The sequence below is a fragment of the Aotus nancymaae genome, unplaced genomic scaffold (genome assembly GCF_030222135.1).
Source record: "Aotus nancymaae isolate 86718 unplaced genomic scaffold, 86718_ANA_hifiasm-v0.15.2.pri h1tg000012l, whole genome shotgun sequence".
Taxonomy (NCBI): domain Eukaryota; kingdom Metazoa; phylum Chordata; class Mammalia; order Primates; family Aotidae; genus Aotus; species Aotus nancymaae.
The window spans coordinates 46,885,746-46,912,197 of NW_026988423.1; the positions used below are offsets into that span (position 1 = coordinate 46,885,746).

The 26,452-nt window shown below is 44.7% G+C and overlaps 1 protein-coding gene across 11 annotated transcripts in view; it reads right to left on the bottom strand.

Annotated features, from left to right (window-relative positions):
• Positions 1 to 26,452, bottom strand: part of GTF2I (general transcription factor IIi) — a 107,667-nt gene that overhangs the window by 7,276 nt on the left and 73,939 nt on the right. For all 11 annotated transcript variants that reach the window (XM_064375644.1, XM_064375638.1, XM_064375642.1 and 8 more), the window contains 16 exons: positions 24,854 to 25,037; positions 22,781 to 22,839; positions 20,896 to 20,967; positions 19,698 to 19,881; positions 18,291 to 18,349; positions 13,457 to 13,528; positions 12,381 to 12,564; positions 11,065 to 11,123; positions 10,581 to 10,655; positions 7,070 to 7,171; positions 5,842 to 5,907; positions 5,481 to 5,664; positions 3,863 to 3,918; positions 3,171 to 3,251; positions 1,863 to 1,946; positions 719 to 902 (listed from right to left, as the gene is read on the bottom strand). In XM_064375644.1, the coding sequence (XP_064231714.1) occupies positions 719 to 902; positions 1,863 to 1,946; positions 3,171 to 3,251; positions 3,863 to 3,918; positions 5,481 to 5,664; positions 5,842 to 5,907; positions 7,070 to 7,171; positions 10,581 to 10,655; positions 11,065 to 11,123; positions 12,381 to 12,564; positions 13,457 to 13,528; positions 18,291 to 18,349; positions 19,698 to 19,881; positions 20,896 to 20,967; positions 22,781 to 22,839; positions 24,854 to 25,037 (1,705 nt within the window). The remainder of the gene's footprint in view (positions 1 to 718; positions 903 to 1,862; positions 1,947 to 3,170; positions 3,252 to 3,862; positions 3,919 to 5,480; positions 5,665 to 5,841; positions 5,908 to 7,069; positions 7,172 to 10,580; positions 10,656 to 11,064; positions 11,124 to 12,380; positions 12,565 to 13,456; positions 13,529 to 18,290; positions 18,350 to 19,697; positions 19,882 to 20,895; positions 20,968 to 22,780; positions 22,840 to 24,853; positions 25,038 to 26,452) is intronic.

Here is a 26,452-nt window from a genome sequence, read left to right on the forward strand (position 1 = left end):
AGTGACCTGGCTAACAAATGGCTGATGTGAGGTCGAATCTGCCTGACCCAAAGCCCATGACAAGGTGCCCTAAGACAGAGGTTGGCAAGGCTTTTCTGGTTTTGAGACAGTCTCGCTCTGTTGCTCAGGCTAGAGTACAGTGGCACAATCTTGGTTCACTGCAACCTTCGCCTCCCAAGTTCAAGCGACTCTCCTGCCTCAGCCTCCCGAGTAGCTGGGATTGCAGGCACCTGCCATCGTGCCTGGTTAATTGTTGTATTTTTGTAGAGACAGGGTTTTACCATGTTGGCCAGGCTGGTCTTGAACTCCTGACCTCAGTTGATCCACCTGCCTCAGTCTCCCAAAGTGCTGGGATTACAGGCCAAGGTTTTTCTATAAAGTGCTAGAGAGTAAATATTTTAGACTCTGGAGGCCATGCTGTGTCAGTCCCAGCTACTTACTCCCTGTGACAGGAAAGCAGCCATGAATAACATGGATGTCGCTGTGTTTCAATAAGACTCTAAAAACAGGAGGCAGGCTGAACTTAGCAAACAGCTCTAGTTTGTCAACGCTTAGGTAGAAGAGCATCTAACATCCTAATAACAAAACAAGTTCTCTTCCTTTGTTCATCGCACTGCATAGGAAGCCTGATTCAACGTCTACCTGTGACTGCATTTTAGATGACTCAGCCTCATGAGCTCCGGATTTGTTCCCATGACTAAGCAGGAAACTCACTTACCTAATGACCGTGAATTTGATAAACTCGGCAGAATCTAAGATCCTTCTCATGGAGCTGATTTCCAGGTAGCTGGGGGCTTTGAAGGACACCCCAGGGGGCATACCATCAACCACCACACAGCCAGGGTTAATTGTGATTTTCCTGTAGGGAACTTTCACAGGAAAACCCATACCAATAGCTTCACCTATAGTGATAGTGAGACAAACAGCACAACAGCAGATGTTAATCTATTACGTTAAAAAGCCTGTAAAAAGCACAAGATCAACATTTAAAGACTGTGTCTGTTGTTAACTAAGATATTTGTACACTTCGAACAAATTTAAGTATAAACCTTAATTTTTTTTTTGTTTTTTTGGAAACAGAGTCTCACTCTGTCGCCCAGGCTGGAGTGCAGTGGCTTGATCTCAGGTTCAAGCAATTCTCGTGCCTCAGCCTCCTGAGTAGCTGGGATTACAGGCATGCACTACCATACCCAGCTAATGGTTTGCATTTTTGGGTAGAGACAGGGTTTCACCATGTTGGCCAGGCTGGTCTTGAACTCCTGGCTTCAACTGATCCACCCGCCTCAGCCTCCCAAAGTTCTGGGATTACAAGCATTAGACACACTGCCAGATGGTGAACCTTAAATTCATTAACTTTCATAGTGACCATCAATAGTATAACACTAATGGTATCTTATTAAATGAATTTAACACAAACAAAACATTCATTCATTCATTCATTCATTTTGAGATGGAGTTTCACTCTTGTTGCCCAGACTGGAGTGCAATGGCACGATCTCGGCTCACTGCAACCTCTGCCTTCCAGGTTCAAGCAATTCTCCTGCCTCAGCCTCCCAAGTAGCTGGGATTACAGGCACGTGCCACCATGCCCGGCTAATTTTCATATTTTTAGAAGAGAGGAGGTTTCTCCATGTTGGTCAGGATGGTCTCAAACTCCTGACCTTGTAATCCACCCGCCTCAGCCTCCCAAAGTGCTGGGATTACAGGCGTGAGCCACTGCACCCGGCCTAACACTTACTTTTACATTTTAATTCCTTTTATATAGGAAGATTACAACCACCTAACCATTGTATGCTGAAATGATCTTATTAAAACAAATCTCTTTGCTTATTGCAATTGTACTTTGCAAATCCAAAACTTACCAAATTTCCGACTGAAGAGGTCATTCACTTGTTCTCTTAGCTGTCTAGCTTTTTCAACTTTCGAGAGTCTTTCATTATCATCATCTAAAACAGTTCAGAGAAAACCTAAAACTTAAATACTGCTTTTTTTTTCCTTTTTGGTAAAGAGATGGTATCTTGCTATGTTGCCCAGGCCAGCCTCGAACTCTTGGGCCCAAGTGAACCTCCTGCCTTAGCCTCCCAAGTAGCTGGGACTACAGGTACAAGCCATTGCTCAGATGCACTTTTCATCCCAATTTTTAGGAGCTCTGTGTAATGTTTTTAAGCATTTTCCATTTTTTAATGATTTAAGTATTTGAGCATTTTGAACTAATTAAATTTGGAATTGTTTAAAATCATTCCTAACTAAAAATGCTACAAATTTATTCTTGTTATAAAGACCTTTATCTGCTGTTTTAAATAGATTTTCTTCCCCCCCAGACAGAGTGTCACACTCTGTCCCCCACGCTAGAGTGCAGAGGCACCATCTGGACTCACTGAGACCTCCGCCTCCCAGGTTCAAGCATGTCTCCTGCCTCAGCCTCCCGAGTAGCTGGGATTACAGGTGTGCACCACCGAACCTGGCTAATTTTTTTGTTTTTTAATTTGTTGAGATGGAGTCTTGCTCTGTCACCAAGGCTGGAGTGCAGTGGCTGTGATCTTGGCTCACTGTAACCTCCGCCTCTTGAGTTCAAGAAATTCTCCTGCCTCAGCCCCCCAAGTAGCTGGGATTTTAGGTGCGCGCCACCACGCCCAGCTAATTTTTCTATTTTTAGTAGAGACAGGGTTTCACCATCTTGGCCAGGCTGGTCTTGAACTCCTGATCTTGTGATCCACCTGAGTTGGCCTCCCAAAGTGCTGGGATTACAGGGGTGAGCCACCGCACCTGGCCATTTTTTTGTATTTTTAGAAGAGACAGGGTTTCACCATGTTGGCCAGGCTGGTTTTGAACTCCTGACCTCAAGTGATCCTCCCGCCTCAACCTCCCAAAGTGCTGGGATTACAGGCATGAGCCACCGTGCCCGGCCTTATATAGACTGTTTTAAGGAACAGACTAGACCTTTGGGTGGTTAATGGGTTCTAGCTCATGCCAAGTGCCAAGACTTGCCGGAGCTGTTTGGAGAGCAACTGTTTTTCGAAGGCAACTGGCGCAGGGGTCTGGGAGGGGTACCAGGCAATGTGCAACACGTCCCAGTCCCTGAATGAGCTGAGCAAACTGCCCTGGCCGGGAAAGTCCAAGAGACCCCGAAGAGACCCCCACAAACTATGACAGAAACAGAGAAATCGTACCTGGAATTGTCACCTGAATGATGTTGAGGTCTTCAACACCCGACGCGGTAGTATTAACATTGGGTGATGAATTTATTTTTCCTGAAAATATGAATTTAAAATCAGAATTTATAGAAAACATGGTCAACATCTCTCATACAGGCTGAGACTGTTTTATCTCAGTCCTGTTCACGGTTCTTTCTTTCCATGGTGCATCATTTCAAGAAGGCATTCTCCTCCCTGAAAGGCCGCTTTTCACTATTTTTCTCTTCCTGGTGGTGCTTAGGAGAACATCACACACACAGAGGCAATCAATTACTGAAGAACTAAAAACTGAAATAGCCCAAACTACACCTGTGAATGGGTTTTCCTTCCCCCTTTACTCCCTGAGATGGAGTCTTGCTCTGTTGCCCAGGCTGGAATACAGTAGTGCGATCTCTGCTCACTACAACCTCCGCCTCCAGGGTACAAGTGATTTTCCTGCCTCAGCCTCCTAAGTAGCTGGGATTACAGGCACCCGCACCATGCCCGGCTAATCTTTTATACTTTTAGTAGAGACGGGGTTGGCCAGGCTGGTCTCAAACTCTTGACCTCATGTAATCCACTGCACCCAGCCTCAATGGCTATGCTTTAAACAGGTTTTGTAAACCACGGCTGCACATCACAAGCCTAAGAGTGTTCTACAGCCACAAAAATGCAGAAGAGGCACTCACTGGGAGGACTCTTAGAGGAGGTGCTCTCCTTAATTGCCGTCTCAAACATTTCAGGCCTACAACAAAAGAGAAAAAAAATGTGCTGATCAAACAGTGAAACTCTGACATTAAAATGTAAATGAGTCAAAGATTTACAAACCGGTGACTGTCAAGTCTAAATTCAATTCTTAGTAGTGAAGAACAGAAATCCCATGGTTATCTAAAGAACCACAGCCAAAAAGACAAATTACAATTGTAAGTTTAACAACCATCGCTGCCTCTCTTTGGCCCCCCTTCCCCCATGGTGGTTTCATGGACATCTTCTTCCCAAGGTTAGAATGTATCCTGAAAAGAATCAGCGCCAGACTTGAGGATGGAAACAGAAATCGCCCCACGTGCGCAGCAAGGCTGTAAAAACAGGAGCCCTTGAGACTCTCGCGTGAGCAGAAGCAGAGGGCATAGAGGCTGCCAAACCTCTGCAGAGCTGATCGCGAGTACAGCAGGTGGACATTACGCTCGGCAAGGCCGGCTTTGCTTGAAAACATCCCTGGGTGACTCAAAATTAAGCCTAACACCAAGTCTATGAAACCTAAAATTCATTTCAATTGATTCATGTGCATTAGCATATACTTTAAAATTCTAATTCTTCTTCTTCTTTTTTTTTTTTTTTTTGAGACAATTCTCGCTCTGTTGCCCAGCTGGAGTGCAGTGGCATGATCTTGGCTCACTGCAACCTCTGCCTCCTGGGTTCAAGTGATTCTCCTGCCACAGCCTCCCAAGTAGCTGGGATTACAGGCGCCTGCTACTATGCCTGGATAATTTTTTTTTATTATTATTTTTTTATTTTTAGTAGAGCTGGGGTTTCACCATGTCGGCCAGGCTGGTCTCGAACTCCTGACCTCAAGTTATCTGCCCGCCTTGGCCTCCCAAAGTGCTGGGATTTATGGCTGAACCAGGCCCATTCCTATTTATTTTAATTATGTTAGCCTAATCCATACACGTTCAAGCAAGCAGGAGAAATTAAAAATATTCTATTAAGTTGGAGAAATGAAAGGATTCCAGCAGCATCAAGCAGTAACAACACGGCTGTGTACATTTAGCAACCAGAAGTCGTTATCTCTGTGGTAGGCTGGAGTCCTCCTTCCCTTCCACTAGCAGCAGAAGGAAAATTTCTTTTTCTTTTCTTTTTTTGTTTTTGAGACGGAGTTTTGTTCTTGCTGCCAGGCTGGGGTGCAGTGGCACGATCTCGGCTCATTGCAACCTCTGCCTTCCAGGTTCAAGCCTCCCCCTCCCGGGTTCAAGTGATCCTCCTGCCTCAGCTTCCCGAGTAGCTGCGATTACGGGCACGCGCCACCACTTCCGGCAAATTTTTGTATTTTTAGTAAAGACGGGTTTTGTCACGTTGGCCAGAATGGTCTCAAACTCCTGACCTCAGGTGATCTGCCTGCCTCTGCCTCCCGAAGTGCTGGGGTTACAGATGTGAGCCACTGTGCCTGGCCAGAAAATTGTAAACATATACAAGAGTGCAGCTTAAAAAAGAGCTTCTCTGACTAATTCAGCCCTGCCACAAACACAGACCCATCTCCCAGTGTCAAACACGACCCATTCACGCTAACCCCACTCCATCCGATTCCCTTACTTTTTAATGATGAACTTAATTTTGGCTTTATTTCTGAGTATCTTCTCCAGCCTTGGAATGCCAAAAGTAGAGGGTCTTCGGAACGGGACACCCTCAGGTAAGCCTTCCACGTAAAAGTCTTCTGGGAAAGACTCAAACAATGCGAATGGCACCTTCACAGCCTGCTTAAGGCCAAGAGCTTCCCCTGCAAAACAGCCGCGTACACAGAACAAAACATGGGAGTAATGACGCCATTCAAGTCTGAAACACCCACACACCACCAAGCACAGGGACGCTCCAACGTCCAGGATCTCATTCTGCTCCCTTCTACTACATGGAGGCACTCCCGAGCTTCAGTAAGAACATTTCAAAACAGACCTACCGCATTTCTCATTGAAGAGATTTTCAACTTTCTGTTTTAGGTCCGTGATTTTGGCATTCCAGGCCTCTGCATATAGAATATAAGATAGTTAAATTGCAATATGTGTCACAGTACTTATCAGCATACATTCACAGGCAGGAATGTTACATCTTTGTGCATCTTTAAGAAGAAATAAGGCGGGTACGGTGGCTCATGCTGGTAATCCCAGCACTCTGGGAGGTGGGTGGATTGCCTGAGGTTAGGAGTTCAAGACCATCCTGACCAACATGGTAAAACCCCATCTCTACTAAAAATACAAAAAAAATTAGCCAGGTGTGGTGGCATGTGCCTGTAATCCCAGCTACTCACGAGGCTGAGGCAGGGGAATTACTTGAACCAGGAAGGTGGAAGTTGCAGTGAGCTGAGATCATGTCACTGTACTCCAGCCTGGGCGACAAGAGTGAGACTCCATCTCAAAAAAAAAAAAGAAGAAATAAAAAATGCATAATCCTTCATGCCTATAATCCCAGCACTTCGGGAGGCCGAGGCGGGCGGATCACGAGGTCAAGAGACGGAGACCATCCTGGCCAAGATGGTGAAACCCAGTGTCTACTAAAAATATAAAAATTAGCTGGGCATGGTGGTGGGCGCCTGCAGTTCCAGCTACTCAGGAGGCTGAGGCAGGAGAATGGCTTGAACCCGGGAGGGAGAGGTTGCAGTGAGCCGAGATTGTGCCACTGCACTGCAGGAGGGCCTCAAAAAAAAAAAAGAATAATCTTTTACCACTGTATGACTTGACAATTACTCCTATCCTGATACATATGCAAACTCTTTTTGTACATTGCTTTTATGTCAGCTACAAATAAGTGAACAAATGCTAAAATAAAGAAAAAAACCAAATGAAAATCCCCAAAAAGCCCCCGCCAATTATAGTGTCTACTACACGCAAGGTATGGTTCTCAGTACTTTAAATGATAGTCCTTATGACCTCATAATAACCTCAGAGAAAGAAAGTAATGTTATCCCCATTTTGCATGAAGGGAAACTGAGGCAGGGAGCATTCACCTGCCCAAATGGCATCAGATGTGAACAAAGACCTGAACCCAGGCAGTGTGGTTCTATAGTCCATTTCTTTAACCTTTGATGTATGCCAACTCATGAATAAGAACGATCCACCTGGTAAAATAAAACATGATTAACTCCTTCTATTTAAAACGATTCAACAAAGAAAAATAAAATGCATACTTACCAAAGGAAAACTCTCTCCCTCGCGGCTTGAAGGGTACGTTAGACCCGTTAGTCTGGGTAGGGGTTCGAACAGCTGAGGTTTGAGGATTGTTGTTATTAGGGCCTAAAGGAATGAAAATAATGATAACCACATTTAATGACGCAGGTGTCTCTAGGCTACAATCTTCAAGTCTAGCCTGTGCCAGAAAACAAAGCTCGGCTCAAATGGAAATGGGCATTCCTGTCATTCCTGCGGGTTCCAGAGAAACCCATTTTTCTACTTCCACTCCTGCAGCCTGGTATTTCCACCCAAAAGAGAATTCGCTTACTGGCTGGTCTGAGATAGTTAATCTCACTCAGTGCATCACCACACCTTTCTGAAACCATCTCATTTTTCGTTTCCTATGTCTGCTTAAACGTTTTAATGCTTGAACAGAAGCACAACTTTAGGTACCACTATCTGTATAATGAAGTTTTCTTTTGGATTCTCCATGAGCTCTGACATATCGTTTCTTTCAATTCTTACAACTCAGAAATAATGCTCAAGGCTGGGTGTGGTGGCTCATGCCTATAATTCCAGCACTTTGGGAGGCTGAGGCGGATGGATCATCTGAGGTCAGGAGTTCGAGACCAGCCTGGCCAATATGGCAAAACCGCATCTCTACTAATAATACAAAAATTAGCCAGGCATGGTGGTGCACACCTGTAGTCTCAGCTACTTGGGAGACTGAGGTAGGAGAATCACTAGAACCCAGGAGGTGGAGGTTGCAGTGAGCTGAGATTGTGCCACTGCACTCCAGCCTGGGTGATAGAGTGAGACTCTGTCTCAAAAGAAAAAAACAAATAATGCTCAAGTTTGTCAGCTCTTTTCTACTACACGAAAATGAGTGCTAGCTCTATTTACCCGTATAAACTCCAGACCTTGCCTTTCTTATTTAGGGACATCTAATAAACAATCAAAGTAAGCTATTTTTCAACATCTGAATGAAAGAGTCGAGATAATATAAAGATAAAGAAAAGTTAGGCCAGGCGTGGTGGCTCATGCCTATAAGCCCAGCACTTTGGGAGGCCGAGGCGGGTGGATCACGAGGTCAAGAGATCGAGACCATCCTGGTCAACATGGTGAAATCCAGTCTCTACTAAAAATATAAAAATTAGCTGGGCATGGTGGCGCGGCCTGTAGTCCCAGCTACACGGGAGGCTGAGGCAGAATTGCTTGAACCCAGGAGGCGGAGGTTGCGGTGAGCCGAGGTCGCGCCGTTGCACTCCAGCCTGGGTAACAAGAGCGAAACTCCGTCTCAAAAAAAAAAAAAAGAAGAAGAAAAGTTAAGTTTCATCTAAATTCTTTAAGTTATAAAACACTCAGGATACATCTCGAAACTCCAAATTCCTTCATTTGCAGAAACGTTTGTATGGGCTCTGGGCTTTCACCACAATTACCTTTGAAGTGAGTTATTTACTCTGTATGCCTATCTTTGCATAATGACTTTTGCTTGATAAACAAATTTTGAGAAATACTATCAATAGCTACTGGAGTGCATACTGGAGGCCGGGCATGGTGGCTCACGCCTGTAAACCCAGCAGTTTGGGAGGCTGAGGCAGGTGGATCACAAGGTCAGGAGTTCAAGACCAGCCTGGCCAATGTGGTGAAACCCCGTCTCTACTAAAAATACAAAAATTAGCTGGTGGCACCTGCCTGTGATCTCAGCTCCTTGGGAAGATGAGGCAGGACAACTGCTTGAACCAGGACCCAGGAGGCAGAGGTTGCAGTGAGCTGGGATTGCACCCCTGCACTGCAGCCTGGGCTAGAAAGTGATACTCTGTCTCAAAAAAAAAAAAAAAAAAAAGTGGATACTGGTCACCATACCAAGAGCGCCCCTGTGAGCCCTCATCCTTCACAGGCACTATTACCGTCTCTGCTTCAGCTGTGGAATGCAGAGCTGCAAGGGCTGCATAACCTGGTGAGCGGTGGTGCTGGGCATCAACCTTCTGAGTCTGTCTCCTCGGTGCCCTCACCCCCTGACATGCTGTGGACGGGAACTTCACGAATCATTTCACAGATCTGAGCAGGGGATGGCAGGCAAGCAGCATGCCATCCCCTATACAGCATTCTGACCCAACTTTCCAGTCATTAATGATGTCAGAACTCCTGAATAAGGACCACTGCTTCCTCAGAAGCTGGTAATGAAAGCAAGGGGTGCCGGACCAGCTGGCTCTAGCAGCTGGGTTACCTGGTGGGTGCATCCACACAGAGGAAATCAGAACATTCCAGAACCACAGTTTTCTACCAGGCCAACATCCTTGCTTATTATACTGTAAGCTCATGAAGCAATCTTTTACAAACAAGTGGGCAAGATGACACAGGAGCAGAGGACACAACTGAGCTGGCGGAACGATCTCGTTCTTACACTAAATGAATCACTGGCATTCTAGGTTTACTTAAGTTAAGTCACACTCTACACCCACGAGCCTGACTACATTAAAAAGTTAACACCAGGCCGGGCGTAGTGGCTCACACCTGTAATCCCAGCACTTTGAGAAGCTGAGGAGGGTGAATCACTAGGTCAGGAGTTGGAGACCAGTCTGGCCAACATAGTGAAACCCTGTCTCTACTAAAAATACAAAAAATTAGCCAGGCATGGTGGTGCACACCTATAGTCCCAGCTACTCAGGAGGCTGAGGGAGGAGAATCGTGTGAACCCAGGAGGCAGAGGTTGCAGTGAGCCAAGATCACACCATTGCACTCCAGCCCGGCTGATGGTACGAGACTCTGATTCAAAAAAAAAAAAAAAAGATCGTAATGCAATTATTTCCTTCTGCATTTATGAAGAGACGGAATAAATACCCATACTTGACAGCTGGTTGGAGATTGTCTTTGGTACTACATGCATTATTTTAAAACTGTGAGCCTGAAAAGATGAGAACCAGCTGGGCACGATGCCTCACTTGAGGTCAGTAGTTCGAGACCAGCCTGGACAACATGGTGAAACCCTGTCTCTACTAAAGATATAAAAATTAGCCTGGCGAGGTGGCAGGCACCTGTAATCCCAGCTACTTGGGAGGGTGAGGCAGGAGAATCACTTGAACCAAGGAGGTGGAGGCTGTGGTGAGCCGAGATCATGCCACTGCACTCAGCCTGGGCACAAGAGCAAGACTCCATCTCAAAAAAAAAAAAGAAAAAGAAAATACTTTCATTCAAGGCACTGCTAAACTTTCTTTCCTTAAAAGAATAGAAACAAAATGAAGAGGAATAAAAAGGTAAGACATTCCACGTGACTCTGCACCCTTACTTGTTACGATAAAGAAACAGCATTTTAGGGCTTTTCTTGGGAGCAGTTTATGATGTGATCCGTGTTATCTGTTTCTGTTACTGGTTTAAACTTTTTCAATTAGAAACATTCAGAAATGTAGCTTTATCACAGACAGCTGTTCACATGTAAAACTAGTTTTATTAACTTCATCTGTATAAACATATAGCTAGTGAACTGAGCTAACTAGTAGACTGCAGAATCTACAGAAACACTGGCCCTTACCTTCCACAGTGACCTCAATTTCAGGAACCTTTGAATTACTCCCAGGACTTCGTGGTCTTTTTGGGGACTGCAAAGCTGTAAAAGAAGCCAGAATGACTTCAGTATATTTTAGGGAAAAAAAAAATACAGAAGGAGATGCTTTATAAGAGCAGAGTATTAAAATTCATACAGTTTGGCTCTTTTCAAAGAAACCTGCAGAATTAAACTTGTAGTGCAATCCTCCACAGGGACTCAACAAAGCTGTGAAAACATGAATGAAGGAGGATTGCAAATGTGACATTTCCAGTGAAATGTTTTTTTTTTTAATAAAAAAAAAAGAAAGAAAGAAAGAAAAGAAGCCCATTAAATAAAATGCCTTAAGAAGCAAAGTAACCAACTACACGTCCCACAAAGATGCTGGACAATGATTCCATATGATTTAAGGAATCCGGATAAAGAATGTCTTAATGCACTCAAATAGAATAGAGTACACATCATCTCTTACCTTTAGTGTTTATTTTACTAGCCATTCCAGGAGGCAAGTAGGAAATAACTAGTTCAGGTCTAGAAAGAAAACCAAGAAATGTCACAGGAGCCAGTACGATGGTGTCTCACAGCTAGAACAACAGTCGTGATGTGACCGGGCTTTTTTATTCTAAAGGGGTTCACAGAATCATCATGCAACACAACAATAATTCCTATTGTTTTGGACAAAAGCCCTCATTTTTTCCTTCCCATGACTGGTAAGTGATTTTATGAAGGGTAAATAAATAACTTCTTTCCTGAAAAAAAAAATAACACTAGCGAGGCCACTAAAATTCTGCAGAAACTTAGATAAGAAACTCAGTCATTAGGTTGGGTGTGATGGCACATGCCCGTAATCCCTGCACTTCGGGAGGCTGAGGTGGGTGGATCACCTGAGGTCAGGAGTTCAAGACCAGCCTGGCCAATACGGTGAAAGTCTGTTATTCTAAAAATACAAAAATTAGCCTGGTGTGGTGGCGCAAGTTTGTAATCCAAGCTCCTTGGGAGGCTGAGGCACGAGAATTGCTTGAACCTGGGAGGCAGACGTTGCAGTGAGTGGAGATCACATCACTGCGTTCCAACCAGGGTGACAGAGCAAGACTCTGTCTCCAAAAAAAAAAGAAAAGAAAGAAACTCAATCATTGATATTTAGTTGCTCACAAGATTGGCCAGAAATAACAGAGCAGATAAAAACCAGCAAGCTGGCCAGGCACGGTGGCTCACGCCTGTAATCTCAGCACTTTGGGAGGCTGAAGCGAGCGGATCACAAGATCGGGAGTTCAAGATCAGCCCGACCAACATGGTGAAACCCTGTCTCTACTAAAAATAGAAAAATTAGCTGGGCATGGTGGCGGTTGCTTGTAATCCCAGCTACTTAGGAGGCTGAGGCAGAAGAATCACTTGAACCCAGGGGGCGGAGGTTGCAGTGAGCCAAGATCACCCCACTGCACTCCAGCCTGGGTGACAGAGTGAGACTCCGTCTCAAAAAAAAAAACAAAAAAAACCTCAAGTTAAACTTCAAGTACTCAGGCATACTGTGAGTCACCATAGTGCCTCGAAGTGATACCTCAGAGGCCATCATCACTATTTTCCTTGCACTGATGAAGATGACAGAGGACAGGCTGGGGGACTGCAGGGGCAATGGACAGCACCAGGAAGGACTGCAGCTCAGAGCCAGGCTTTTCCATCAAGGACTCACACCCACGCCTGTCACCTCTGGCTGGAAAACCTAATTAACAAAAACGTCATTTTATTGTTTTAATTCCAGAAATGACTACAGTGGCAAAGATCACTTACTTTTTCACAACGAACTTGATTTTGTTACTCCCACGGACAATCCTTTCAAGTCGTGGAATTCCGAACCAAGTAGGGCTTCGAAAGGGAATCCCCTCTGGCAAGCCTTCTACATACAGGAACTCGGGGTTTGATTCAAACACAGGATATGGTACTTTCACTGCCTCGGTGAGTCCAAGAGCTTGAGCTGAAAGTGCAAGACAATGTGACTTGTGGAGGATCACATTTGACACGGACATTCTTTTATTTGTATCTGCATTCCCAAGTACATCATGGACAAATTCCCTACGATGGAGCAATATCCGCTTCATATGGAAAGCATTTTGCTTAGGATATTGGGCAAATCTGAAGAACGAGCCTAAAAAGTAAGGATTTTAGGAGGAACATCTGAACACTTTAAATCAAAAGGAGAGTTACTAGTCAAAATGATCTCTGGGCTCGGGGCAGAAATGATGGAAGGCCATTCCACATAGCAGCGACCCCTGCCGGCCTTTGTATTATCATCGAGAAGAAGGGTGTCTGTTCAAAAAACACGCAGTGTCTACCACACAGCTAAGCAGTTCGAGCAGTCAGAGGCAGGGGAGTGAGGACTCCTGATTTGGGACAAGAAACGTCAACAGCACAGATTGAGATAATGGACAGGAACGTCCCAGGAACGCTGCTACCACTGCCCACTCCTTACTTCCTTCTCCATGACAGATACACCCAATCAACTGAAACACTCTTGCTGAGCCTCCTCAGAATCCTTCTCAAGACAGCACTCCAGGAAACCGCTGTCAACAAATCTAAGCTGAAACAAACGATGAAACCTATTTGCCACATGGGTGTTAGCCAGATCAGAAGTTCAGACAGTGGAACTGCAAGTGATCCCAACGCCTCCCTTCCTCTCCCATTCTGACAACTGAGAAGGCGGAATTCAAGAGAAATGAAGTCGTCTGCTTGTTTTCAGCAGCAGGTGTAGTGGTGGAAAACTGAGTTTCTGGGACCTTCCTTCTTTAGGTCCTGAACTTCTATACTTCATTCAGACATGGCCCTTCATTGATATGTTATTAAAGACATAAATGCTGGATGTTACTTACCAAATTTCAGATTAAAAATCTCTTCCACCTGCTTCCGTAACTTGGTAATTCTGACATTCCAGTCTTCTTTGACTGGAAAACAAAAATAAGCCCAATTAACCATGTTATTGATTGGTGCTGTTGCAAATCAGAATGGATTTCCCCAGAATGTACCCTTGCTTGTAGTGATTCTCTTAATTGTTTTGTTAAAAACAAAAATTGGGGGTCTTAAGGAAATGAATAATTTCCAGTACTTGCCAAATATCAGAAAAACTGCAGAGAGACAGAATTTACTTATTTATTTATTGAGAGACGGAGTCTCCCTATGGTGCCCACGCTGGAGTGCAATGGTGTGATCTCAGCTCACTGCAACCTCCACTTCCTGGGTTCAAGCAATTCTCCTGCCTCAGCCTCCCGAGTAGCTGGAATTACAGGTGTGCGCCACCACGCCAGGCTAATTTTTGTATTTTTAGAAGCGACAAGGTTTCACCATGTTTGCCAAGCTGGCTGTGAATGCCTGGCCTCATGTGATCCACCTGCCTTGGCCTCCCAAAGTGGTGGGATTCCAGGTATGAGCCACCACACCTGGCCTAGAAAGACAGAATTTAAATTTAAGTTTACATTGTAAATAAAGTGAAATTTGCCCACATGAAAGAGCGCTCAGAATCAGTGCTTCTCACACATTCCTCCTTGGAGAAGTCCCTCGGGGAACTCTGTCATGGCAGGGAGGCCAGCTGCGTAAGGTCGAGCGCTCCCACACCAGCTCAAACAAGAGCGACTTCACTTCTATTTGCTTTTTCCACAGGCAGTCCTTGTTTTATCTAACAGATGTGTGCCTAGAAATCCACATAAAGCAACACTTCACCAATCAAAGCGAGTTTTCCCACCAGAAATCAATGATAAAGGGGCGGAATTCATGTGGGGGTTGGAGTGGAAGCAGGTGTGTGTGGGTCCAGCAGACGGAAACACAGCTGCCAAGCCTGGCCTGGCCTTAGCTGCTGCGGGAGGCGTGGGGAACTCTGCCTTCTACACTGTGATGCTGGACAGAGAGCTGTCATCTTCCACGAAGTCCATGGAGTTCAGGACGCTGTGATAGGGGATGGAACTCACTTTCTGAGAAATCCCATGGGAAAAGAAACCAATTGTCTCTGACTGCTGCTCTTGACCATGTAACATGCCAGTCATCACTGTGAGCAAAGACTGTCACCATCACACTGGGCGTCCTCTTCCTGCCTGTTGCTGGCCAGGTCTGAGCATCTTCTGAGCATCAGAGACGCTAATGAAGAGAGTGTGCTGCCGTCCATCACTGCAGAGCTCCTCGAGCCAAGGGTGGCTCGGCTGAGGCTGGAGAACTGATCACGCAGCGAGGGCTGAGCTCTAGACAGGTGAGCAATCAACTTCGGAGCAGGCAGCAACCTTTGGGCTCCTCCCGGATGCTATGACCTTGGATCTGACCTTCAGGAAGGCGTTTGCAGAAGCAGTGGAAGCCAAATAGGTAGCTCAGCAGGAAGGACAGAGGGCCAGATCCGTGGTGGCAAAAGTTGAGCAGCAGAAGGCGGTGGCCATCATCTCTGCAGAGGGTGACTCAAAAGCAGCAGAGTTCATTGCCAGCTCAGTGGCCACTGCAGGTGACGGCCTGATCAAGCCCACAAGCTGGAACCACGGAGGACACTGCGTACCGGCCCTCTGACTCACAGAACTTAACCACCTGCCCACGGGGCCATCCAAGCTCTTCCAGCTGCCCCAGTGCGAAAGCACCCTGCCTCGCACCTCCTCCAGCCAACCGGGCCACAGCACCAATGACCTCTACCACTGCCTTCCTTCTGTCCCCACCCGAGAAATCACTGTGCAGTTTCACAGATGGCTTAAAGCAAAAGACATAAAAGGAAAAATCACTTCAAAAAAAGTAAGCCATGGTAAAAGGGAGATGGCACTCAGCATCACTCACAGTGACAGTGGGGTTTATTTTCCTACCCAAAAAGAAAAAACACTCATGCGGACAGTGTTCAGGGCTGGGGTGGAGGGGGTGCGGACGAGGGCAGAGATGGACTTGGAGGATGACTGGAGTGTTCCTGGATGAGGCAAGACGGGAAAGAGAGAGAGAGGAAAGGGTTGGGGATAGAGGGTTCACCTCAGTGTGGAGTTCATTTCTGTGACAAAGGCAGCGGAAAATGTTGGAGGACTGAAAATATCTCTAAAGGTTGGTGGTTTCCGAAGATCTTGTAACATTTCATTTACTTTAAAAGAAAACTTAGCATCTCAAGGGTTTAACGTGAGTTGCTTTTTCCCTGTGGATTTCAGAAGAGTTCATTCAGGCACAGAAAATAACGCCGGTATGAACAACATTTCAATACCACCAATAAAGACATCGGACTCTCCTCCTCTTAGGTCAAGCGCGTCTCTTCACTTGCCGCTCAGCCTCCTCTTCTGCCCCATCCCCACCTCCTCCTCTGACACTGGCTCCTCCCAGGCAGAATGTCACAACCCACCTCACAGAGCCAGGTGCCGCCTCCCACTTCATCATATCCCTGGCTCCACCACCTTCTCAGGTGTGACAGCTCCCTTTCAACAAGCTGAGGACAATGTGCAACCATGGTGTCTTTAAGCAGACAATTCTGATGGCCACAAAATTCTTTTGTCATGTGGTCTGTGACTTGAATTGTCCTGTCCAAAGACTAATGCATGGTCCATGGGCACGCCAAGTAAGGTTATGTCAGAATGAGGAACCACCAAGCAGCTTTTATTCCTTCCAAGATCATTTATGAATGGGACAAAGTCAAGTGCTGTTAGTGACGGCAAAAGTGGAGATTCTCCTTGTGGTGACAGCTGCTGCGCTCTGGTGATGATGGCAGGTCCAGCACCCAAACCTTGCAGTGACTTCTAGGGCACTTGCACATTCTTTATATAGTACAGGCTTTTGCAGTCCACTGTCACAACCGCCCCTGACAAAAGCACTGAGTGCACGCCTCACAGCCTTGAATTTGAGCTTTGTCTTGAGAAATGAAGGTTTCTACGGGTTTCATCATGTTCAGATTCATCCAAACTGAAGACCTGCCTCCTGGAAGATTTTTCTTTCTCCACTTCTTCCCTGAGCAAAAAAATGTGTCACTTCCAATCTTCGATTCTTCACCAATACTTTGTTTCCTTGACCAAATCAAAAGCATTTTGAGGTTAACCTGTGAGTGAAGCGCTGACTTTCACCTTCTCCAGTGCAGGACTCCCGGACCAGGGTCACGTTACTACCCTCCTACAGAATTTCTCAACCACATTCCATGCCATAATCCACAGAAAACTCATGTGGCACACTGACTGACCTTCACGAATGGCCACAAGGCCCTGTGAGAACTGAAGGAGCAGTATTTTAGGACACACCCATTAACCCAACTTGAAACATTTGCTCACCTTAGTATTCATGAGCATGATTAACTGCACCAATCTTTAAACACCTAATACACACATAAATTTCATACTTGATTCCAAACACTCACTTGCTGATAACAGAACACTTCACGCTACAGGGTATGGCCATTTATTGGTTCTTGGCAACAGAAGTTCTTAAGGTGGCTGATGATCTACAAATTGTGGTCACTTACTCTGACATTAACAACAGGAAACAGAGAGAAACAGGCCGGGTGTGGTGGCTCACACCTGTAATCCCAACACTTTGGGAGGCCAAGGCAGGTGAATCACCTGAGGTCAGGAGTTCTAGACCAGCCTGGCCAACATGGTGAAACCCCGTCTCTACTAAAAATACAAAAATTGGCCAGGCGTGGTGGCGCATGCCTACAGCTCCAGCTACTCAGGAGGCTGAGGCAGAAGAATTGCTTGAAACTGGGAGGCGTCGGCCCCACTGAGCCGAGATCGCACCACTGCACTCCAGCCTGGGCTACAGAGTTAGACTTCATCTCAAAAAAAAAAAAAAGATAGGAAAGAAATAATAAAGGCACACTTGGAGCTCTAGTAAGGAAAATAACATCATTAATTGAACAGAGACTTCTTACATCTTTCCTATTAGGTTGATATTTGTGTGCAGGCCAGAGTTACAGTCTTTGCCATTTTAGAAACAGGGTGCCTATGAATAAACACTAAGGTCTAAATGCAGATAGTAGGTACCATCCCCGAGCAGTGAAAATGTTTCAAATGTGGCTACTTGGAATTGAAATATGCTGTGAGTATGAAAGACATGCAAATTGTCAAATAAAGAATATATGCTTATGGAATAAGGACCGTGAAATACTTCATTGTCTAGTTCCTTTTTTTTTTTTGAGACAGAGTCTCACTCAGTCACCAGGCTAGAGTGCAGAGGTGTGATCTCGGCTAACTGCAACCTCCACCTCCCGGATTCAAGTTATCATCCTGCTTCAGCCACCCAAGTAGCTGGGACTACAGGCCCATACCACCACTCCAGGCTAATTTTTTTTTTTTTTTTTAATTTTTATTAGAGACGGGCTTTCACCTTGTTGGCCAGGATGGTCTCAATCTCTTCACCTTGTGATCTGCCCGCCTCTGCCTCCCAAAGTGTTGGGATTACAGGCGTGAGCCACTGTGCCGGGCCGTGTGTTTCTTTATAATGATTACAGGCTGAACGAGAACATGTAAAATTACATAAGTGGCTTGCATTTGGGGTGCACACTGTCTTTCTCATGGGTAACAGTAGTCGAAGTTCAAAGCTTGAGCTATCCAAACACTGCAGGTGTTCACACTGATAAATCAAGAAGTGCCTGGATTGAGCTTCTGCAAACGATTTTTTGGGGAGGTGAGGAAAGGAGAACTTCCATATTTTAAAAGATGACATTAATTTTTAAAAGCCTAAAAAGTATTGATCTGTGAAAGAAGGATTCCACAACTACTTTACCTGGTGTATTTGTTCTTGGCTGAGTAACTTCAGTGGTACTGTGAGTCAGAAGTTCTGGTCTGAAAAACAGAGCTGGTATTAGTAACAAAGCATTTAGAAGCAACCCATGGGCCTTTCTCACACTGCTGTGCACTGCCAATTATTTTTAAATATGGTTCATTCTGACTTCATTTTGTAGTGAAAAAAATCACTTTGCTGACTTGAGTTTATTTTGAAAATGGCAATTTTCAGACATTCAGGTGAGACCTTCAAAGTCATCTTATATTTAAGATAAACATGCAAAAGTCACTTTCCCCCCAAAGCAGCTCAGTTCTGCTTCTGAATCTCAGCTGAACTGTCCCACGGCACAGCCAGAAGCAGCTTGCTGTATCATCTTAAACCTTTCCTTTCCCTTATAACTCAGTCCCAATGAACACACAGAGGCACCACCCCAATCAGTAAGCAAGGTTTCCCTTCAGCATCCCTTCAGTGAGTGGAGAGAGGCCTTCTGTTCCTACCCCTGCACCCAAACTACCCACTGTGTTACCCTTCAAAATCAAGTCACAATAACCTTTCTAAAGGGCAGATCCAAATTATTTTCAGAGGGATCTGCTTCGAGACCATTTCATGACTGCTTCTGCTTTTGTAAGATCTGAGGTCTTCCTCCACTTGCCCACCAAAATCTATCCATGCGATCCCGCCACACCCATGTGGCACTCCTCACTCCACACACAATGGGTGAGATATGTGGATATGCGGAGAGATTTGCCAACTCCTGCCCTTACTCATAGATTTCCTTGACTTGAAACACCTTCCCTCTCTGCTGGATGTACAAGTGAATGAACTGGTTACGCCATCCTCACCTTCTCCTCTAAAAATGCTCGATAACTCTTCATTGCATTTTTCTTTTTTTCTGAGATGGAGTCTTGCTCTGTCACCCAGGCTGGAGTACAGCGGTGCAATCTCAGCTCACTGCAACCTCCACCTCCCGGGTTCAAGCGATTCTCTAACCTCAGCCTCCCAAGTAGCTGGGACTACAGGCACACACCACCGCATCCAGCTAATTTTTGCATTTTTAGTAGAGATGGAGTTTCACCATGTTGGCCAGACTGGTCTTGAACGCCTGACCTCAAGTGATCTGCCCGCCTCAGCCTCCCAAAGTACTGGGATTATAGGCATGAGCCGCCATGCCTGGCCTTGATTGCATTCTTCTTTGTATGAATCCTCCCAAGGAAGGCATTCTTGTTAGACACAATTTTGCACATCTGATGCTTACACTAACAAGTATTTGTCAGTAAGTGAATCTAAACATTAATGCCTTCATTGTAAATATAAATTAGTCATGATGAGGTAAACAAAAGACCCATCTTCATCAAATTAATCTCTCAGGGAAGACACTGAAACTGTTTCTGCAGATGATCATCTTACCTTTTAATAACAAATTTAATGCGATTGCCCACTTGAATGATTTTTTCCAGCCTTGGGATTCCATACCATGAGGGACTTCGGAAAGGAATGTTTTCTGGTAGTCCTTCCACGTACAGATCATTCGGGTGTGCCTCAAATTTTTGGTACGGAACAGCCTTGGCTTCGGTGCTCCCCAAGGCTTCCGCTAGACAAAATCAAAGCAATTTGGGAGACGACATTTGTATTGAAATCAGATTTTAGTACAATCCAAAGCAAGGCACAGGTCAATTTTTTTTTAATTGAAAAAACTCTAGAAACGTATTTATTAACTATTGAATAGACTTCGTACAGCAAAGACAAGTAGAAATGACCCATCATCAATAGCCAGATTTTGGCAGATTTAAGTGTCCTGGGCCTAAGACCATCTTAATAGCTCTGAGAGCTTAAAAGATTAAACTTTGTTTTTCTTTTAAAAACAAAGTTTAATCTTTTATCTCTATCTCTACTATCTCTACTATCTCTACTATCCTTAAGAAGAAAAGAGAGAAAGAAAATCACAATAGACAATAGGGAACATCACCTAAATACTATCTGGAAGCAGCCTTTTACTACTAACTGTTCAGGACCATAATAACCCTCCTCCACTGGCCACTACAAACTGGCACATTTCAGGCTACACATTCATCTGTACTGCAACCAGGAAACCAGTGTTCTTTACCCCTTGAACCTCGTGAGCATGCCATTTTAAGGAAATAACTTTCCACAAAGAATTCATGGAATGGGGGCCGGGCATGGTGGCTCACACCTGTAATCCCAGCACTTTGGGAGTCTGAGGCAGGCAGATCAAGTGAGGTCAGGAGTTTGAGCCCAGCCTGCCAACATGACAAAACTCCATCTCTACTAAAAATACAAAAATTAGCTGGGTGTAGTGGCATGCACCTGTAATCCCAGCGATGTGAGAGGCTGAGGCAGGAGAATTGCTTGAACCCGGGAGGAGGAGGTTGCAGTGAGCTGAGATCACACCACTACACTCCAGCCTAGGCAACAGAGTGCGATTCCCTCTCAAAAAAAAAAAAAAAAAAAAAGAGAGAGAGAAAAAACTGGAGGTGAGTCCTATTCACTGTATTTACTTTCCTAAAATAAAACAACATTTTAAAAAACATTATTCACTATACACTGGAGTTAGAAGGGGTAATAAGAATAATAAAAAAAGACTTACCAAATTTTTTGCAGAAAAGCTGATCCACCATCTTTCTTAATTTAGTGATTCTGGCATACCATTCTTCCTTTACTGTCAAAATAACAGTAATACAAGTTTTCTCAATTTAATGGGTTTAATAACTTTCATTATTTAATATTATTATTATAAAATGGTAGTTATTAGTTTTTATTTTCCTAATTTCCTAAAGAAATTAGGAAAAGAAAATTTCCTAATGTGACTAAAATTATTTCCAAGATTCGTGGCTGGGTGCAGCGGCTTACACCTATAATCCCAGCACTTTGGGAGGCCAAGGTGAGGGGAATCACTTGAGGTCAGGAGTTCAAGACCAGCGTGGCCAATATGGTGAAAACCCGTCTCTACTAAAAATACAAAAATTAGCCAGGTGTGGTGGCAAACGCCTGTAATCCCAGCTACTTGGGAGGCTGAGGCAGGAGAATTACTTGAACCCAGGAGGTAGAGGTTGCAGTGAGCTGAGATTGCGCCACTGTACTCCAGCCTAGGCAGTAAAGCAAGACTCCATCTCAAAAAGAAAAAAAGGTAGAATAATAAAGTCATCACTAAAATTCTAGAATGTGTTTATTTCTAAAACAATGTGGACGCTGTACAAAAAGAGCAAAATGAACCATCCGATAAACTAGAAAAAAAGCAAAAACACCTAGCAGGCAACATTTGCTACAGGAAGATGAGGGATATGATCTTGCTGGCAATCCTTCCATTTTAGTAAATGTAAACAGTGTGATTCCATGATCCACTCCGCTCCAGAGCAAAAGCAAGCAAGAAAATCAGTTCTATTTCTGTTTCTTTTAAAACACAGCTAGGCCAGGCGAGGTGGCTCACGCCTATAATCCTAAAATTCTGGGAGGCTGAGGTGGGCAGATCACCTGAGGTCAGGAGTTCGAGACCAGCCTGGCCAATTTGGTGAAACCCCTTCTCTACTAAAAATACAAAAATCAGCCAGGCATGGTGGCGAGTGCCTCTATTCCCAGCTACTTGGGAGGGTGAGACAGGAGAATCGTTTGAACCCAGGAGCAGAGGTTGCAGTGAGCCAAGATCGCACCACTGCACTCCAGCCTGGGCAACAGAGGGAGACTCTGCCTCAAAAAAACAAACATAGAAAAAACAAACAAACAAACAAACAAATGCACATCTAACAGGCCAGGTGCAGTGGCTCACACCTATAATCACAAAACTCTGAGAGGCCGAGGCAGGCATATCACCTGAGGTCAGGAGTTCGAATCAGCCCGACCAACATGGAGAAATCCCGTCCCTACTAAAAATATAAAATTAGCCGGGCATGGTGGTGCGTGCCTATAATCCCAGCTACTCGGGAGGTGGAGGCAGGAGAATCACTCAAACCCGGGAACTGGAGGTTGCAGTGAGCTGAGATCCCACCACTGCACTCCAGCCTGGGCGACAGAGTAAGACTCCATCTCAAAAAACAAAACAAAACTAAATACATCTAACAATCAAGGGGTGATATAAATGGCTCCACGATCTAAAAGGAAACCTTCTTATGTTCTGTGTATCATGGAAATTCAATGAATGCCTATTCCATTGACTCATGTGGACTTCATAATAAACTGTTCAATTCATTACGTAGATAAATCTTGCACCAAAAGTAGAACAAATATTGTTCTTTTAGTTCTGTCTACTCAATAATGCAATATTTGCATGTATTTACAATGGATTAATAAAGAGAAGATGAGTATATTCTTCTAGAGAATATTAGACAGAATTTTGACAGCATGAATTCTCCTGTAATGGCACATAATTAAATAGAGGCATACTATTTCATGTGGAAGGTAACATAGAGAAGAAATCAATGTTAAGTGTGAAATAACTATGGCACTTAATCTGATCTGCCTCAAGACTGAAAACCTACCTCCTGAAGCTGGTTTATCAAGCTGTAAATCTTCACGTGTTGAATTCAGAAGCTCATGTCTGAAAGGTGAGAATAAATACTCAACGTTAACTAGGAAATATTCAGCAAATAACCAGTAGCAAATATTTAACATTAAGTCAGTAAGGTTGGTTTTGAAAAGAAAAAATAATCTGGATGCTTGAACACAACTAAATGCTTTTTTTTTTTGGAGATGGAATTTTGCTCTTCTTCCCAGGCTGGAATGCAGTGGTGCAATCTCAACTCACTGCAACCTCCACCCTCCAGGTTCAAGCAATCCTTCTGCCTCAGCCTCCCAAGTAGCTGGGATTCCCGCCACCATGCCTGGCAAATTTTTGTATTTTTAGTAGCGATGGAGTTTCACCATGTTGGCCAGGCTGGTCTTGAACTCCTGACCTCAGGTGATCCACATGCCTCAGCCTCCCAAGTGCTGGGATTACAGGCGTGAGCCACCGCACCCAGCCCACAACTAAATCTTAATTTGAGGTTTCTACAGAGTAATAAAACAAAATGATAACTGCAACTTGTCTCATAAGGTGCTTCAGGGAGCATGTATCCTCACAAGTAAAGAGGCAACTTTGTGGCTGAGCATGGTGGCTCACGCCTGTAATCCCAGCACTTTGGGAGGCTGAGGCGGGTGGATCATGAGGTCAAGAGATTGAGACTATCCTGGCCAACATGGCGAAACCCCGTCTCTACTAAAAAAACAAAAAATTAGCCGGACGTGGTGGCACATGCCTGTAATCCCAGCTACTTGGGAGGCTGAGACAGGAAAATCGCTTGAACCCAGGAGGTGGAGGTTTCAGTGAGCATAGAATGCGCCATTGCACTCCAGCCTGGGCAACAAGAGCGAAACTCCGTCTCAAAAAAAAAAAGAGGCAACTTTGCAACCCACAGCTCTTTGAAGCATCTTACAAAACTCTTCAATGGGATCCTTTAATGTCATATTGTATTCAAGACTACCTTCCTCCATACATCTATAAAAATAATCATATATTCTCATATATGCTTTAAAAATCTCAGGCCTATAAGGCCAAGGTGCGAGGATCACCTGAGGTTAGGAGTTCAAGACCAGCCTGGCCAACATGGTGAAACCCTGTCTCTACTAAAAATATAAAAATTAGCCAGGTGTGGTGGCACATGCCTGTAATCCTGGCTACTCAGGAGGCTGAGGCAGGAAAATCGCCTGAACTTGGGAGGCAAAGATTTCAGTGAGCCAAGATTGTGCCACTGCACTCCAGCCTGGATTACTGTGGGAGACTCCAACTCAAAAAAAAAAAAATCGTGATCAGCCTGGCCAACATAGTGAAACCCCATCTCTGCTAAAAATACAAAAATTGGCCGGGTGCGTTGGCTCATGCCAGTAATCCCAACACTTTGGGAGACTGAGTCAGGCAGATCATGAGGTCAGGAGATTGAGACCATTTTGGCTAACACAGGGAAGCCCCATCTCTACTAAAAATACAAAAACTTAGCTGGGCGTGTTGGCTCACACCTGTAGTCCCAGCTAATCGGGAGGCTGAGGAGAAGAACTGTTTGAACCCGGGAGGCGGAGGTTGCAGATCACACCTGGGAGACAGGGCGAGACTCCATCTCAAAAAAAAAAATTATCCGGGCATGGTGGCGCACGCCTATAAGCCCAGCTACGTAGGAGGCTGAGGCAGGAAAATCGCTTGAACCTGGGACGTGGTGTTTGTGGTGAGCTGAAATCACATCCCTGCACTCCAGCCTGGGCAACAGAGCAGGACTCCGTCCCAAAAAAAAAAAAAAAAAAATCAGGCCTAAAAACGAGGCATGGATACTATGTTCTTTAGCAAAAGTAGCAGAGAATTGTGAAAGAAAATGTCCGCTGCATGCCAATCCAGTGCGGGCGTGTTCATGCTTCAAATGCCAACACTGGCTGACTGACGTAATGCGGGACCCAGATAAATTAAAAAGTGGAAAATAAAAATGCGTAAAGTCACTCAAACTTCATTACATATAACCCTAGTGGTTAAGGAATATGTGTCAACAATAAAAAAGACCGACTGCTCAGAACAGAGACAAGAGTCTTACTTCTTAATCACAAAACGAATCCTTTCCTTTGCAAGTAATATCCTCTCAAGGCGAGGAATTCCATAAGTAGATGGCCTTCTAAAAGGAATTCCTTCAGGAAGTCCTTCTACATAAAGGTCTTCAACATGAGACTGGAAAAGAGGGTATGGGATCGTCACCGGACCTTTGGCTTTTATGGCTTGAGCTTTAAGGACAAAAAGAGAAAGAGAGATCATTTAGGCAACATTTGTAGAAAAGTGTAATAAATAGCTGAATCTCTACTGCTCTTTAACTTTTATAATTTGATCTTGTTACTGTAATTGAATCAGAAGAAAAATAGCATGAGGGAAATAAAAAGAACGTCAAAAATGCTCATATTCTGATATCAAAGTCTGCAGTGAAATATCCCATTACTTTAAGGCAATGTGGATACAGCCAGACTTTCTACAGAAATTTTTTGTTGGTGGGGGGATGGGGTGGAGTCTTGCTCTGTAGTCCAGGGTGGAGTGCAGTGTTGAAATCCTGGCTCACTGCAACCTCCGTCTCCCAGGTTCAAGCAATTCTCCTGCCTCAGCCTCCTGAGCAGCTGGGACTATAGGCACGTGCCACCACACTCAGCTAATTTTTTGTATTTTTAGTAAAGATGGGGTTTCACCATGTTGGCCAGGCTGGTCTCAAACTCCCGACCTCAAGCGATCCCCCCTCCTCGGCCTCCCAAAGTTCTGGGACTACAGGCATGAGCTACCTCGCCTGGCCAACTTTCTACAGAAATCTGAACCATATTACAAAGTCAGAAAAACACACCAGGTAATATCATTTAATACGTATAGTACTAAATGGAAGAAGCAGTATTTTAAAAACGTAAACACTACTGTAACCTTATTGGGCTCATAAAAATAATTTCTTTTAAATAACAGAGGCAAGCTGGTTACAGTGGCTCATGCCTGTAATCCCAGCACTTTGGGAGGCCGAGGCAGGTGGATCACCTGAGGTCAGGAGTTCCAGACCAGCCTGGCCAACATGGTGAAACCCTGTCTCTACTAAAAATACAAAAATTAGCTGGGTGTGGTGGCGGGTGCCTGTAATCCCAGCTACTCAGGAGGTTGAAGCAGGAGATTCCCTTGAACCAGGAGACAGAGGTTGCAGTGAGCCGAGATCGTGCCATTGCACTCCAGCCTGGGCAACAGAGCAAGACTCCATCTCAAAAATAAATAAATAAATAAATAAATAAATAAATAAATAACAGAAGCAGAAGATTCTCCTGAACTACAACATTTCTGCTAAGATTTATTTACCCAAGAGTAATAGTACAGCAGCTGTAAACAGTCAAGAGTGTGGGGAGTATTAAAATCAAACATAAAGGGCTGGGCGTGGTGGCTCACACCTGTAATCCCAGCACTTTGGGAGGCTGAGATGGGCAGATCACCTGAGGTCAGGAGTTTGAGATGAGCGCGACCAACATGGAGAAACCCCATCTCTACTAAAAATACAACATTAGCTGGGCGTGGTGGTGCACGCCTGTAATCCCAGCTAATCGGGAGGCTGAGGCAGGAGAATCACTTGAATTCAGGAGGCGGAGGTTTCAGTGAGCTGAGATCACACCATTGCACTCCAGTCTGG